The sequence below is a fragment of the Fundulus heteroclitus genome, chromosome 1 (genome assembly GCF_011125445.2).
Source record: "Fundulus heteroclitus isolate FHET01 chromosome 1, MU-UCD_Fhet_4.1, whole genome shotgun sequence".
NCBI lineage: Eukaryota > Metazoa > Chordata > Actinopteri > Cyprinodontiformes > Fundulidae > Fundulus > Fundulus heteroclitus.
In genome coordinates this window covers 27,118,804-27,133,239 of record NC_046361.1, presented here as the reverse complement: position 1 = coordinate 27,133,239, position 14,436 = coordinate 27,118,804, and the positions used below count along the sequence as shown (strand labels likewise).

At 38.9% G+C, this 14,436-nt stretch overlaps 1 protein-coding gene across 1 annotated transcript; it reads left to right on the top strand.

Moving 5' to 3' along the window:
* Positions 1 to 2,655: 2,655 nt before the first annotated feature.
* spo11 (SPO11 initiator of meiotic double stranded breaks) lies at positions 2,656 to 13,963 on the top strand. The gene is made up of 13 exons (XM_036139452.1): positions 2,656 to 2,845; positions 3,910 to 4,023; positions 5,730 to 5,818; positions 6,173 to 6,239; positions 6,364 to 6,472; positions 6,848 to 6,934; positions 9,872 to 9,908; positions 10,303 to 10,412; positions 10,502 to 10,601; positions 11,759 to 11,796; positions 12,060 to 12,136; positions 12,530 to 12,641; positions 13,543 to 13,963. Exons 1-13 carry the CDS (start codon positions 2,733 to 2,735, stop codon positions 13,660 to 13,662), a joined length of 1,173 nt encoding a protein of 390 aa, XP_035995345.1. The 5' UTR covers positions 2,656 to 2,732; the 3' UTR covers positions 13,663 to 13,963.
* Positions 13,964 to 14,436: the final 473 nt, after the last annotated feature.

Genomic DNA, 14,436 nt, shown 5'->3' with positions numbered 1-14,436 from the left:
AATTTCAACAACTGGAAATGGGTCTTTATGTTTGTTCTTCTTGACACATTTCGTTAAAGGCCAGCGTTTTTTGAGTGCAGTACTACTAAATTTCCTGCTAACATAATTCTGCTGACGCAACAACAAATCTCCGTGGCTCCTTTAGAGGCACCATTGACATCTTGACTGCTTCTCTGATAACTGCTCCCCTGGTTTAGTAGGTTTAGAGTTGTGTCATACTCTGTCCATTTGTGTGATGTTCAAAGCTTGGGGTAGGCTATAGCTTTATAAATTAACTTATCTGTAGTTTTATCACTGATCTGCCGGTTTCACTTTGTCTTCATGTTTCTGCTTGTTCCTTAAAGGGGACATATTATGCAAAATCCACTTATTTAGTCCTAAATAGATTTTGTTGTGTACTGGGAGTCTCTAGGAATGCAGAAAAGTTGAAGGTAGTCTGTTCAGGGGCTGCAGAGATATCTTTATATTATTTTAGGTAATATCTTTCAAGCAGTTCAGTTTTCTCTGTTTTCTATTATATTATTTAACAACTGCTAAACAAGGTCATAGACTTCTTAATTTATCAGAGCAATCTTGTTGTCCAAGCTGAAGGATGCCAAAGCTACAAGTGGATAGGTCGGAAATGTTCGGTGGTTCATTATACCGTCCCCCAGCATGCTACAAGAAGGCTGAACGAGATGGAGTGCCCCCTTTAGATTTAAAGACACCGCACCAAAACACGTTGCTCTCAGACACACCTCAGAAAAGGGGTAAAGAGGGAGAATAATGGGGTAAATTAACGAGGAATTCAGATCAAAGCATTGCAGTTCCATTTTATATGGACCACAACTGAATTATTTCAGATGAGAAAAGTAAGAACTGAAAATCATGATGTGTCCCCCTTTTGCATTCACTAACAACCCCAAGGCACTAACAGAACTGCTGGATGTATACTAAAATGAAGGCCCAGTCCAGACGTAGCCGGATATCACAGAGAACAAATACATTTGTATGCATTTTGGCCTTTTATCCACATGAAAATTCAACTGCACATCACTAAAAACAATAATTTCTGAAAACTCTGGCCAAAGTGGAAATTTCTGAAGACTTTTTACATGGCAAAATGGAGTTTTAGCATCTGGCACATCACAGTCTAAAACTAATCGTGCATTGCTGACGTCACTTGTGCGACCACAGTTATAGACTTGGCCATGCAGTGGAGCAAAAATGAATGCTATCAGAGAGGTGTTAACTTTTACGTCGGTGTTGAGATTGACTGTTCTCTGCAATGAAGTCAAATGGGACTCCAATTGAGGCTAAGGTGGCAACCACACGTTTCCTGTCTTCACCTCAGTATTGAGACTTCAGAGTAAAAGCATACATGGAATATTGGAAATAGATACTTTTAGCTTGGTTGTTTCTACAAGCCCAACTGCTCCAACACATTGAGGTGCAAAGAAGAAAGAGCACTTGGAGGTCAGTTGTTTTACACCAACTCACTTCTGATACAGAGGCACAATGCCGTTTAACAGGGCCATTGTTTTGAAGGATTCTGACTGGCTGACATAGCTCCTAGGCTAGCTATATGGTACACTGCATCCTATGCCTTTGGCATGTTTAAAACAGCGCTCAGGCGTGTGTTTTGTGGGTATGTGTAAATGAAAACTTTCCTGAAAATAATTCAGTGTGAATAATATTATTTTTAATAACGTGGGAGAGATATTTGTTTTAATAAAGACCCAACTAGGTGTGTACATGGCCTATTAAACACAGGTGGACTATAAAGATACTGTTGCCTCATTTTTTTTAAGGGTATCATAATGGAAGGGTTAAATACCAGTGCCCACCACACTTTTCAGATTTTTATTTAGAAGATTATGTTGAAAAGAATGTATATTTTCCTTCCACCAGTTAGACTATTAGGCATTGTTAATTTCCAATCTGTGGTTTAAATGAGGAAAAAAATCTAAGATCAGGTGTTTTGAATACTTTTCAACACATCACATGTATTACATCTACCGCTATATAAAAAAAATAAAACTTTCACGTGGTTATGAAATTAACATCACCCATTTTTAATAAACAGCAGTTCTTTTTGCAACAAGCCCAAAAGCAATAGTTCAAAAAGAAAAAAAGTGCAATAACTTGTTCAAACAATCAAAAAACTTTGCATTTACCAAATATTGTTTTTTTTTTTTTTTTTTTTTTTTTTTCTTTTCGTGTTTGTTTTGTTGTTGTTGTTTTTGTTTGTTTTGGTTTTTAGTGATATAATTCTGCCAAGGACATTTGCCACTTTATAGCAATTTGTAGAATTAACACTTAAATAACAATGAAGAGAAGCACAACTGCTTCAGATTTGACCATACAAGGGCGGTCATCAGATTCAACAAATGCATAAAAGATTTATCTCTGTAATGAAAATAATTTCTTTTCAATGGTGTCCAAAGGCTATGCAAAAAAACGCTCATTTATAAGCACATATCGTGTAAAACGTGCTATAATACTTAAAATATATTTTAATGTCTATTTAATAAGGCAACATCATACGTAGAAAATTAACAAAGCGTGTTTTATTCAAGCGCAAACTATGTTAACGTTGATGCTTCACAATTTAAGTTGTTCCCGTCTATTAAAGCACGAGCCAATCAGTCTCTCGGCTGCATTAAACCGCGAGATTTGAGGTTCAAGCTGTTCCTGTTGCTAAACTGTGCGACAGGTATTAGCTGCTGTTTTTGTTTATCTAGAGCCACACGATGAGTTCTTTTGACGCACAGCTCTTTTCTGAAATTGACAAGCTTCGTGTTCAGCTGTTGAACAACGTCGACGTTATGACAGAAAACCAACGCAGTGTGGGTGAAATCAGTCAGTAAGTTGTTCCTTGTTACTTCTGACACTGAAGGTTAGCAAACGTTGTTAGCGCGGCTGCCATCGCGATGTCTCAGGGGGGCACGTAGTTTAGGGAACGTAGTCTGGTGCTGTTAATAAGCATTAATAATAAATCAACAAAGTGCGCTTTTGCTAATCTTTAGTTTGATTTGTTACCAATTACCTACTTTTGTAGAAAACTAAAAAAGAATGCTAACCGATTTTGTCCAACGCCATCCAGTTACGTCAGACACAAGTAAGGGTTACGTAATCTGTTTATTTGACGTAACGTTTACGTCCTTACGTCAAATTTGATTAACTACCAGTGAATACATAAAATAAATAAAATAAAGGGTGTGTAAAATATAGGGTATGAAATGGAGGTGTGCTGGGATCAAATTACAATTTATGTGTAAGTAATGGTGGGATAAATCCGGCTCTTTTCACCAAAATCTAGAGTAAACCAAACTTGTTTTGACCTGTTTACTGAGTTCAAGGCTGACTGTCAAATTTGTACAGGAAATACAGTAATAAATTTATCCTTCTGTAGTATCCCTCAGACACCTACACAAAAGCAGATGTGTTTTTTATTCACTGTTGCACAAGAAAGCCATTATTATTAGACTCATATTTTATAGATTTTTATTAAGGGTTATCATTAGATAACTTTTCCTGTCATGTTTATAAAATAAATAAAAAATGAATAAATAAACATTGTTAGGGCTGGACAATATAGGGAAAAAAGCACATAGATAAAATAGAAATCATATTGATTAATATCAATAATTATCAACAAATTCAAAGCATATATATTAAGTGCAGCCCTGGCCATCTGTGGCTTAGCGACTTATTTTTAGATACAGAACACACAAATACTGAATTCAAACTCAACCCTTTACAACCCGGTACAGAAATGTGCAACATGATTTGTGCTGTTAGAGGGCAAGGTGTTATCCATTGACTGTGGTATTCAGAGGCATGTTTGTGTCAGTGTCACCGTTTGAGTTTATTTTATCAAAGAGGACTAGTTGTTTTTATTTGCTGCTTTGATTTATTTTTATCTAGGGATGAAATTTTAACTCACATTGAAGGCGTAATCCTGGGAATAGTGAGCAGTCTGTCCAGAGGTGAAGTCCCTATCCTGGTACTGCCCAACCGATCTACTTGGGCCAATATCAGGTAAGCTGGATTTAAACGCGACTTTTTTTTTTTTCCTAAATGTTCCTTTAGTTTTCAAAAAGTGTCACAACTACAGTAGCTTTGTTTGTGCCAGGTGACTTGTAGTGAAGCCACACGTAGGGGAGGGAAAGGGTCTATGCCTGTGTAACTTTGCGCTCCGTGCAGCCAGAGCAAATCTATGATCACTCAGCACTTTTTCTGGAATTTCATTAAAAGGATTTCAAACTGCATCGGCAGGATGTTGGAACATTTTAGCAATTTTGAAGCCATAGCTTTTTAAATCCTTGTTAGATCTTGATGCTGACAACGTTCGTTTCCATGTTATGGCTTGAATACGCTTAAGTGCGTCTGTCCTGCTGTTCAGCAGATCATCGCGTGTGCCTGCCATTCGGTGCTTTCTGTCAGTCATCTTTGATCTGTTGTAAATCCGGCTGAGGACTTAACAGCTGAAAGTCAGCTTTGTGATTAATTGAGAGTGAGATTTGACATTAATAAGATTGCATATTCAGCTGTTGTCTTTATTTATGGTTTTATTTATTCAAGTCTTTCTTGTAAGGAAATAAGTTCTTGTTAAACACGCCTTGAAAAACACTTGGCAGCATATCAGATGGCTTTGTAGAAGGTTATTGATGGAGTGAACTTCATTTAGGCCAAGGTTATGAAAAAGTTACAATTTCAAAACTGCTAACAGATTTCTTGACGCGACTTCTACAGTTTAAAGACCGTTTAACTAGATGGCAGAGAAAGTGCCAGTATGATAGTTGTTTCCTCTGCCTGTACGGAGCACAGAGTGATACAGCACTATCCCCCCCCACAGGTCAGCTGACTGAATTGTGTGTTTTGCTCTCCCGTACAAGAAAGAGACAAATGCACAGACATTCAATAAGTGTTAAAACACTTATTATAACTGCAATAATTAAAGTCTGAAGTTATTTTAGCCGTATTAGGAATAATATTGCTTTTCTATTTAAATTGGAAAAAACTTAATCAGTTTAATACTTTGGTAAATGAATCTATGGTACCATATATATATATACTCTGGGTTATCATACAATGAGAATATCACTGTGGTCCACACCTAGAGTGCTAAAAGGGTTAGTCCACGATTCTTCACCCAGTGGACGGTGAGCTCGAATCACACTTGCTTCCTCCCAGTCCTGAGCTAAACCACATGACCTGTCATCAAATAAATAAAAAATACTCAGACACGTTTTTTGTGAGGCCTTACATGGTTACGTTTAGCAGTTTTGTTTTTACTTTCTCAATAGGAGAGAAACACCAACCTAGTCTTGTCAGTCAGGTCAGACTGGATTCACATAAAGTGCGCCCTATGAAGACCGTAGAGTCAAAACAATCGACGCTTCAACAACTTCCTGTTCAATAAAAGATTAGAGCGGTAAGAAAAAGGCTTTGGGCCTACGCACGCAAACCTATACAGCGCTTTGAAATGAACGAGTCGTGGTGATCTCGCGTTCAAAACAAAGACTCGTCAGTCTTCTACGCATCAAAACCTGTCGCTTTCCCACCCAGTCCTTTTTGTAAAAGTTTAAAAGGATGAATCGGGAGGATGATGTAATGTTGGATCTTCTTGTAGGTCTGAAACGGGTGTATAACTTTAAAGCTCCAACAACAAACGTAGACCATATAGTCTATGTAAAACGGCTTTAATTTCTTTTTTTTCTTTTTTTTTCTTTCCCCACATTAAGTTTTGACAGTGCTGTCGGGCTTCAGATGAGTTCGGAGCATTCGGTCACCTCCGTCAGGAGCGACTGTCCTTCATCCGTTACTAAATTTGGTGAGAATATGCCCACGCTTCTTGCACATCAGCTTCGCATTCGACTCTCCCGCTTGTTTTTAGTCCAACGCTCTTTCCAGCTGTGTGGTTCTTCATGTGGCTTTAATTTGTATTCATTATAAGCATACGAGCAAACTGCACAGACGGCAGTAAAAGTCAGACTTAGTTTTAGGTGACAAATTGGCAGAGACAGAACATGCCGAAACTGGCTTTTAAGGATCGGTTCACATGGAAAAGAGCGGATTATTTTTCTGGGTCTCTTTTCTTGCTCGTGTCTTGTAAAACTAGAAAAGAATTGATGGTTGCGAGTAAAACATAAATAACTGAAACTTGTCCTTCTTTCTCTGTTCAAAGCGCAAATTCTGAAGATTCTTTCCGTCATCTACCGACTCGTGCAGAGCAACTCTTATGCTACGAAAAGGTCATGAATGAATGAATGAAATCCATTTCTTTACGTTCCTTTTTTTTTTGTTTTGTTTAGTGGTTTTCCAGAGAAGAAGCGACATTTTTAAGAATGCGCTCACTTTGAAGTTTTTCTTCCACAGAGACATATATTACAACAACACACAGCTGTTTGGGTCACAGAGAACTGTGGATAGTATAATAGATGACATCTCCTGCATGTTGAAGGTTCCTCGCAGATCACTACATGTGGTAAGTGTGCATATTCATTTCAGCCTGACAGATGGTTTACATAATTCAGTGACTGCTTGGCAGGAAATGCGAACCTCTTTATATTAAAAGCTCGTAGCAGAATTCTTTTGGATATTAGCTAAAATCTAACATGTGAAATCTTTTAGATTGGTACCATATTTCTTTTTTTTTTTTTTTTTTTTGCTCCACTTCATAGTTCAGGAAACACCTGTGGAGTAAATATGGTTTTACTGATCAAACAAAGATAGACCGTATGAGGAGTTCAAAAAGCCAGTGCTGCAAAAAAAAAGGGGCACGTATAGCCATATGTCACCTTGTGTGTGTGTGTGTGTGTGTGTGTGTGTGTGTGTGTGTTTGTGTAACTTTGGTTTGTAGTTGGCCACATCCAAGGGCTTAATTTCTGGCGACCTGTGTTATTTGGAGGAGGACGGAACGAGGATTGACTGCCACCACACCTCGGCGGTAAGAATTAAAATTCCTCGAACCTCAAAAACAATTTCTAGAGATGCTACAGATTGGATGCTTCATATCGCTTAAATATTTTGTCATGTTATAACCACAAACCTCAATAAATTGTATTAGAATTTTATGTGATAGCTCAACACAAACTAGATTGTGAAACTGTCTCAAATGACTCATGGTTTTCTACCCTATCTATTCAGCCGCCTCTGTCAACGCTTTGTAGAACCACCTTTTATTCTTAAGCACAGCTTTAGTTTTTTTTTTTTTTTTTTTTTTTTTTTTTGGTGTATATCTCCACCAGCTTTGCATTGTGACATTTTTTAAGCACAGATTCTTATTTTTATTTAGGTCTGGATATTGACTCTGTCTTTCTAATGCACACATTTGCTTTGATCTACAGTGGCTTGCAAAAGTATTAAACTTTTCCACATTTTGTCACATTGCAACGACAAACGTAAATATATTTTATTGGAATCTTGTGTAAAAGGAGAAAACAACAACAACGGAAAGTTGTATTCAGCTGTGAAGTGGCATTAAAATTGCACATAATTTTGAAAAATGTTTTTACAAATGAAAATCTGAAAAGTGTGGTGTGCAAAAGTATTCACCCCCCCCCCCCTTTTTTTTTTTTTTTTTTCACTGAGTCCAGCCAGTTTAACTCGACTCAAGCCAGACGCATGTGGCTCCGCCTAGCTCCACTTACATACATCTGGGACACCGCCATAGGAATTGCCTTTTTTGAAGGCTGGGCCTTATCAAAAATTCTTGCATATGATTGGATAAGCCACTTGTCTGTCATCTTTATCGACGTGCTATTTCAACCACTCACACCGAAGCCAACCCGTGACGCTGATGATAGCGATGCAGGAAAAAAAAAAAAAAAGTGGCACGCGTTTTATTGACAGTGAGCTGACAGGAAGAGGGGGGAAGACAGGCGGCAAAGTGCCGCGGGTCGGAGTTGATCCCGGGCCGACCGCGTCGAGGACTAAAGGCCTCCTAACATGGTTCACGCTAACCGCTCCGGGGTGCGTCCGCTGCAGACGCGGACGCGCCCCGGAAAACAAAACTTGCCAAATCCGGTCAGGAGAAGGGCGAAAACATGGTTTCCACCAACAAAAGCCTTCAGAGCCGTTCTCCGATGTTCTTTTAATGAAACAATATTCGGTAGATTGGACAACACGGAAGAAATAGCAGCATCAATGTTAACGCTTGCTTCCTCGACGAGCCGCCATTGCTATCAAAACAGTCTCACGTCACGGTCACGTCTCCACTACGTCACATCTATGAAACTCCAACCCTGCGTTCTGATTGGCCAGACCATAAAATTGGTTGGAGAAATCACTTTCAATGGGCGGTGTCCCAGATGGATGAGAGTGGAGCTAGGCGGAGCGACATAAGTCTGGCATGAGTCAGGTTACAGCCAGTTGCCCTCACAAGTTGAAGAGTGGCAAGAAGAACGCCATTGTAAAAAGAAAACTATAAGAAGTCCCGTTCGCAGCCAGAAGCCATGCTGGGGACACAGCAGACATGTGGCAGGAGGTGTTTTGGTCAGATGAGACCAAAATTGAACTTTTTGGCCAAAATGCAAAGTGTTAGTTCTCTGGGACAGAGAACTAACACTGCACATCACTTTGAACACACATTCGCCACTGTCAAATACGGTGGTGGCATCGTGTTCTGGGGGCGGTTCTCTTCAGCAGGGACAGGGAAGATGGTCAGAGTCGATGGAAAGATGGATGGAGCCAAATGCAGGCCAATCGTGGAAGAAAACCTGTTGGAGTCTGCAAAAGACTTGAGACTGAGGCAGAGATTCTCCTTCCAGCACGACAATGGCCCTAAACATTAAGCCTGGGCTACAATTTAATGGTTTAAAACGAAACAGTCAAGTGTTAGAATGGCCCAGTCAAAGTCCAGACCCTGACCCAGTTGAGAATATGTGACGAGATCTGAAAACTGCTGTTCAAAAGTGATCTCCATCTAATCTGACCGAGTTGACTTGAGTTATTTTGCAAAGAAGAAAGGGCAAACATTTCAATCACTACATGTGCAAAGCTCGTAGAGACATATGCTAAAAGACTTGCAGCTGTAATTGCAGCAAAAGTTGTTTCATAGAAAAGAGATTTCTGGAGTGCGCAGCTTTTTAAAAATAGATTCTCCCCACAAGAGCTGTGGCTCATCAATGATCCATCCATCCATATAATTTAAAATTGTGCGCTCAGAAAGGATCTAGTATACTAGTATGTATAACTTATTACAGCACCTGAATAATCAGCTGTTTGTGCCCGTTTGTGTTTTGTTCCACAGTACAGGTTTCTGTTATGCACGAAGAACAATGCAGATCAAAACAACTCAATACCAACTTATTAAAAGCTTAGTTTAAACCTTCTGCTCTCCTTCCCTGGTGCAGTGAAGAACAAAGAGCAAACAGGGTCATGATGTGCTATAACCAAAAAACATTGATACCAGGCACACTTGCTTGTTTTATCAGTCGATCGCTGAAATGCGTTTCTCTGACGGGACATTTTCAGACACAGCATAAGGACTCTTATTCCCTCCATGTGTCAGATGTAAATCATGTTCTTATTAAAATAATTTATGGTTGACTTTGTCATTAATGCTGTGGTCAAATATGTTTAAACTTCCCACGCTGCCCAGCGCCATTTTATTTAAGTAAGATAATTAGCCTGGCCTCTACGTCGCTATATTCTGCCTCATCGGCACTATTTTCCAGCGCGCTGCTGTCACCACCAGCTTACCATATGGTTTGTGCTGTTGACAGGAACGTTCTCAGTGCATGTCTCAGTGCAACATGCTATGCAAAATTTGCTGAACAGCGCCGGGATGTGTCAACAACTTCGCATGAAAGACTTCTGCAAGACTTTACCCTTTCTAATCCAGTATATATAGCCCTGTTTTTTTATGCTTCTTTACTTTCAGGCTGTTTCAGTTTCCTCAAACATCGCTGGAATAAGAAGTATCCTTTAAAGCCCAGCTCACACTGCAAAACCGTGACTAAAAACAAGTAAAGTTTTCTTGAAATGAGTGCATTTGTGCTTGATTTGAGCAGGCAAGTTTAAATGGAATAACATGTTTGCACTTAAAACAGGAACAACTCTTCTCCATCATCTTATTTCAAGTGGAGTATAAATAATTATCTTATTTTAGAGGTGAAAATACTCATTCCGTTTGCAGATAATCTCATTTACCCGCACAAATTAGGGACAAATACACTAATTTCAAGAAAATTTTACTTTTTTTATTCTGTTTTTGTAGTCCACTCTTAAGTGTACATAGTGTTTCATTCTGGAGGTTTTTTTTTTTTTTTTTATATGAGGGGGCAAATGTTATGAGGTCTTAATTATATTCAGATATTGTCTCATCAGCTAAATTTATCATGATTATAGAGAAGGATGCAACGTTCCAGAGGCTGCTGGATGATGACTTCTGCGCGAAGCTCTCTCCTTGCATCATCATCACCGTTTGTTGTTGTTGTTTTTAAGCCATAGCCTTTTTTTTTTTATGTAACCTGAGTGACAATAAATGTAATATTGCTCTCGTGTGGGCCAGGGTAAAGGTGTGCCAGACGTGAACAGCAGACTGATGGTGAGAAAACTGTGGGACACGCTACGCATTCCCATCTTTGCCCTTGTGGATGCTGACCCTCATGGTACGGAGGGTTTATCTGAACGCAGATCAGTTTAACTCTCACGCATGCTTTGCATAGCTCACCACATCTATCAAAAACGGGTCTCCTTTCATCTCTTGACACACACAGCTAGGTTGGCGGTCTCGCTAAGTCAACGCATATCAGCATCTATACGGCTTGTTGTGTTACAGTACCTTCCACGTTTTGTACCTGCACAGCCACACTTTCATAATTTAGTTGGGATTTTATATGATAGACCAACACAAAGTTGTGCATAGTTGTGAAGGGGAAGGAATATGACACCAACGTTGTTGTTTTTTTTTTTTACTATTAAAGTCTTAAAAGTTTGACATGTACTTGTATTCATCCCATATGAATCAATGGTTCATGTAACTACCTTTCATTGTAGTTACAGCTGCACATCTTTAGCGATGTTTCTGTTCCAGATTTGCACATTTAGCGAGTAAATGTGCCGTTCGTTCTTCTTGGCACAGAGCTGAAGTCGAGACAGACTGGATGGTGAGCATCTGTGAGCAGCACTAGCAAACTTTCCGCAAATTTTCAGTTGTATTTAGAGCCTTGAACGGTCCACGCTAGCACATAAATATGTTTTGATCAAAGCCATTCGATCGCAGCTCAGGCCGTGTGTTTGGGGTCATTGTCAAGCTGAAGCTCTGCTCTCACACCTGTTTCACGTAATGGGTTTGCATTGATGGCGTTTAGCTCTAGCCATCTTGCTATGAATTCTGACCAGCTTCCCTGTCTCTGGTGGAGAAACGAGCATCCTCACAGCACGATGAGTCCAGCAGCACGGGGAGCAATGGGACGTTGGGGTGCACACCACACTTTTCAGATTTACATTTGTAAAAAAAAATATCTCAACACCACACGTGGTTTTTATTCCACTTCACTATATTATGTGTTGGTTTGTCACATAACATCCCAGTAAGATCCATTTAGGTTTATTGTGTAATGTGAAAAAATTCAAGAAGCATGAATGCTTTTTGTAGTTTGGCTGTTACTCCCTCAGTCTCTGTCGATGCTTTCAGCCGTCTGCATGGCCAGACACGTATGTAATGTTTTACTTTGTTCAAAGCTCAGAGGATTATTCCTCTGATAAATTGGTGTCTGTCTCTCTTTCCCTCGTTTTTTTTTTTCTTTTTTTTCTTCTTCTTCAGGCATTGAGATCATGTGTATCTACAAGTATGGGTCGGTGGTGAGTGTTGGTATTTCTCCGCTGCTCAACGGTGCCCTATTTAGTTTCTGAAGAGCAAACTTAAGTCTCAGAATATTTAGACTAGCTGTGTATGAAGTAATCATTTTAGTCGGGTGTATTACGCACATGTTTATAGGTTATGTTTGTGTACCCGTTCCTGTTTTGCTTGTGAATAATTCCTGGGCATGTAAGCATATTGAAGATGTGTGTGTGTGTGTGTGTGTTGGAGAGATCTCTTGTAATGGACTGTGGATTTTCCACAGGCAATGTCATTTGAGGCCCACAGTCTGACCGTCCCGAGCGTTATGTGGCTTGGCCTTCTCCCCTCTGACCTGCAGAGGTTTGGACTTACAATTTGCTACTTCCGACTTCCTGCGCCTTCCTCCAATCGGAAATATATTCAGAGGACATTTTAGATTGTTTGTTTTGGTTTCAGTTGCTGTCGACATGTTTTTTTTTTTTTTTCCCCCCTTCAAGGGACAGCACTTGAGTGTATGACATTTTAAGTACACATCAATTTCAACAAATTTAGAAAAAAAATAGCTTTTGATATGCATTTAATTGTAGTCTGTTGCATTTTTTTCTTGTTTTCTCTCAACCAGCCAAGTCCTTATTTTGTGCCCTTTTTTTTTTTTTTTTTTTTTTTTTTTTTTTAAGAAATGCAGAAAAGTTTGTCAGAAGTTTTATCTGAATTATCGGATCAGTAATCTAAAATTAAAATTGTATGCCTTAGGTTAAGGGTTCCTGAGGATTCCCTGATTCCTCTTACTAAGGGAGATGAAAGCAAGCTCCACAGTTTGCTAAAGAGGCCGTATTTAGCCAGCCAACCTGACTGGTGCAAAGAGGTGAGTGAAAATAAAGGACTAAAAACTTTTTTTTTTTTCCCTCAAAGTTGGTCTGAAATTAAGATTTTTGGTGAACTATTAAAGTTAGTATGTGTTTGACATGAACAAATCAGACAAAACAATTTAAGTAGCACAGCTAATTTATTCAGGAACATAGTACGCTCCTAATAGGCAAAGGCTTCCATTTCACTTCATATTGTTGGTTTTGTGTCATGAAACTGCCTTCAAACCCATTTAAAATCTTTAGTGGGATTTAAGGTCAGGCAGCCATAGACATTCTGTCTTCCGGGACTTCTTAATATGTCTAGCTCTAGCTCCGTCCCTGTTTGAGGTGGGCTTGGAGTCATCGTCTTGGTGGCCGATCCAATAACAGCCAAGCTTCAGCTTTCACATGGACAACATGCTTTTATGTAAGGAGTGACACCTTTCCGTTAACTTAAACCTGTGAACGGACTCTCTGGAAACATTCAAGGTCTTTGTCAACCTTCTGCAGTCTTTACCCATTTGTAGTCTTCTCAGAGTGGTATAACAGTTCTCTTCACTTGGCTATGACATATCTTAAATGTAATGAAACTTATCATCTGCAGTCGATGTATCACATGTTTTCTGTCTCAAGCACACTTGTTTTAATCAGGCACACCTTAGACCCGTTCTGATTTGTGAACGGCTTCATGAAGAAGCGATTGCATTAATGAAATTAGGATTAAGTGTTGAATTTTGTTAACATCTTGGTAATATTTTATGTATTTATATTTTTTTATTTATGTTCTTCCTTATAGCGTTTTAGTGTCTTATTATGTGACACATGGCAGAGGAATGTGTGTATGACCACACAATTTAAACATTCTTGCACAGCTTCCTCTTCCATGCCTCTTAAAGTGGTTTGTTTGTCTGTTTGTAGATGGAGCTGATGCAGCAGAGTAAAGTTAAGGCGGAAATACAGTCCCTGTCCTCCATAGCTCCTGACTTCCTGACCAACATCTTCCTGCCCAATAAGCTTCGATACGGAGGCTGGGTGTGAGCGCTGTGGTTCCACTAAGAGGAAGAACTGGTGCACTGCTGTACACTAGTTTTCAAAAACGGTTCTGTATCTATAACTTGTTCTTAGTGGATGATTTAGAAAATTATCATAGCTCATTTCATTTCCATTTTTTTTTATATTTTAAAAATATTTATTTTTATATATATTTTTTAATATGGACACAATATTATATGTGCTTTTAGGGTGTTTTAACTTTTGAGATATCTTTGAGAGAAGCCCTGTGATAGCATGATGATTGACGGCATAAAATGTATTGTTACATACTGTAATAAAAAAAAAATCTATGGGTAATCTGTATGTGTATCAGGTAATTTTAGTTGGATTCATATAGAAAACCTCAACAGCGAATGATGAGATAAACAAATGTTTCCTAATAGAATTTATATAATGGTATAATTTCGGACACTTCAAAAAAACTTTAAATAAACCTACCCTGAACATAAGAAATTTAAGCACGAATGCTTTTGTTCTGAAAACCGCATTGAAGAATGATTGTATGGGCTTCTTCACTTTGAAGAGATTAGAGAAACATTTTGCTTAAGGCAAAAACAAAGAACTTGTATGCAAAAAAAAAAAAGTGCCTGTGAAGGTACTCAAATTATGTGATTGCTTCATATGATATCCAGCAACTTTTGCAGTGACATATTGCATGTAGCTGGTGTAGATTGTTTTAGAAGTCACAAAAAATAACTGAGGTAAATTGAAGTAAATTGCTGCCCAGTGAGCGCCATTCTCAAAGCACAATAGCTCCCC

Bases quoted from the DNA above. Each gene is read 5' to 3' on its own strand.
- spo11 (XM_036139452.1), top strand. From the start codon at position 2,733: ATGAGTTCTTTTGACGCACAGCTCTTTTCTGAAATTGACAAGCTTCGT. The intron at 9,909-10,302 runs GTATCCTTTAAA...AATTATATTCAG, and splicing joins AAACATCGCTGGAATAAGAA to ATATTGTCTCATCAGCTAAA. The intron at 11,797-12,059 runs GTGAGTGTTGGT...GATTTTCCACAG, and splicing joins TCTACAAGTATGGGTCGGTG to GCAATGTCATTTGAGGCCCA.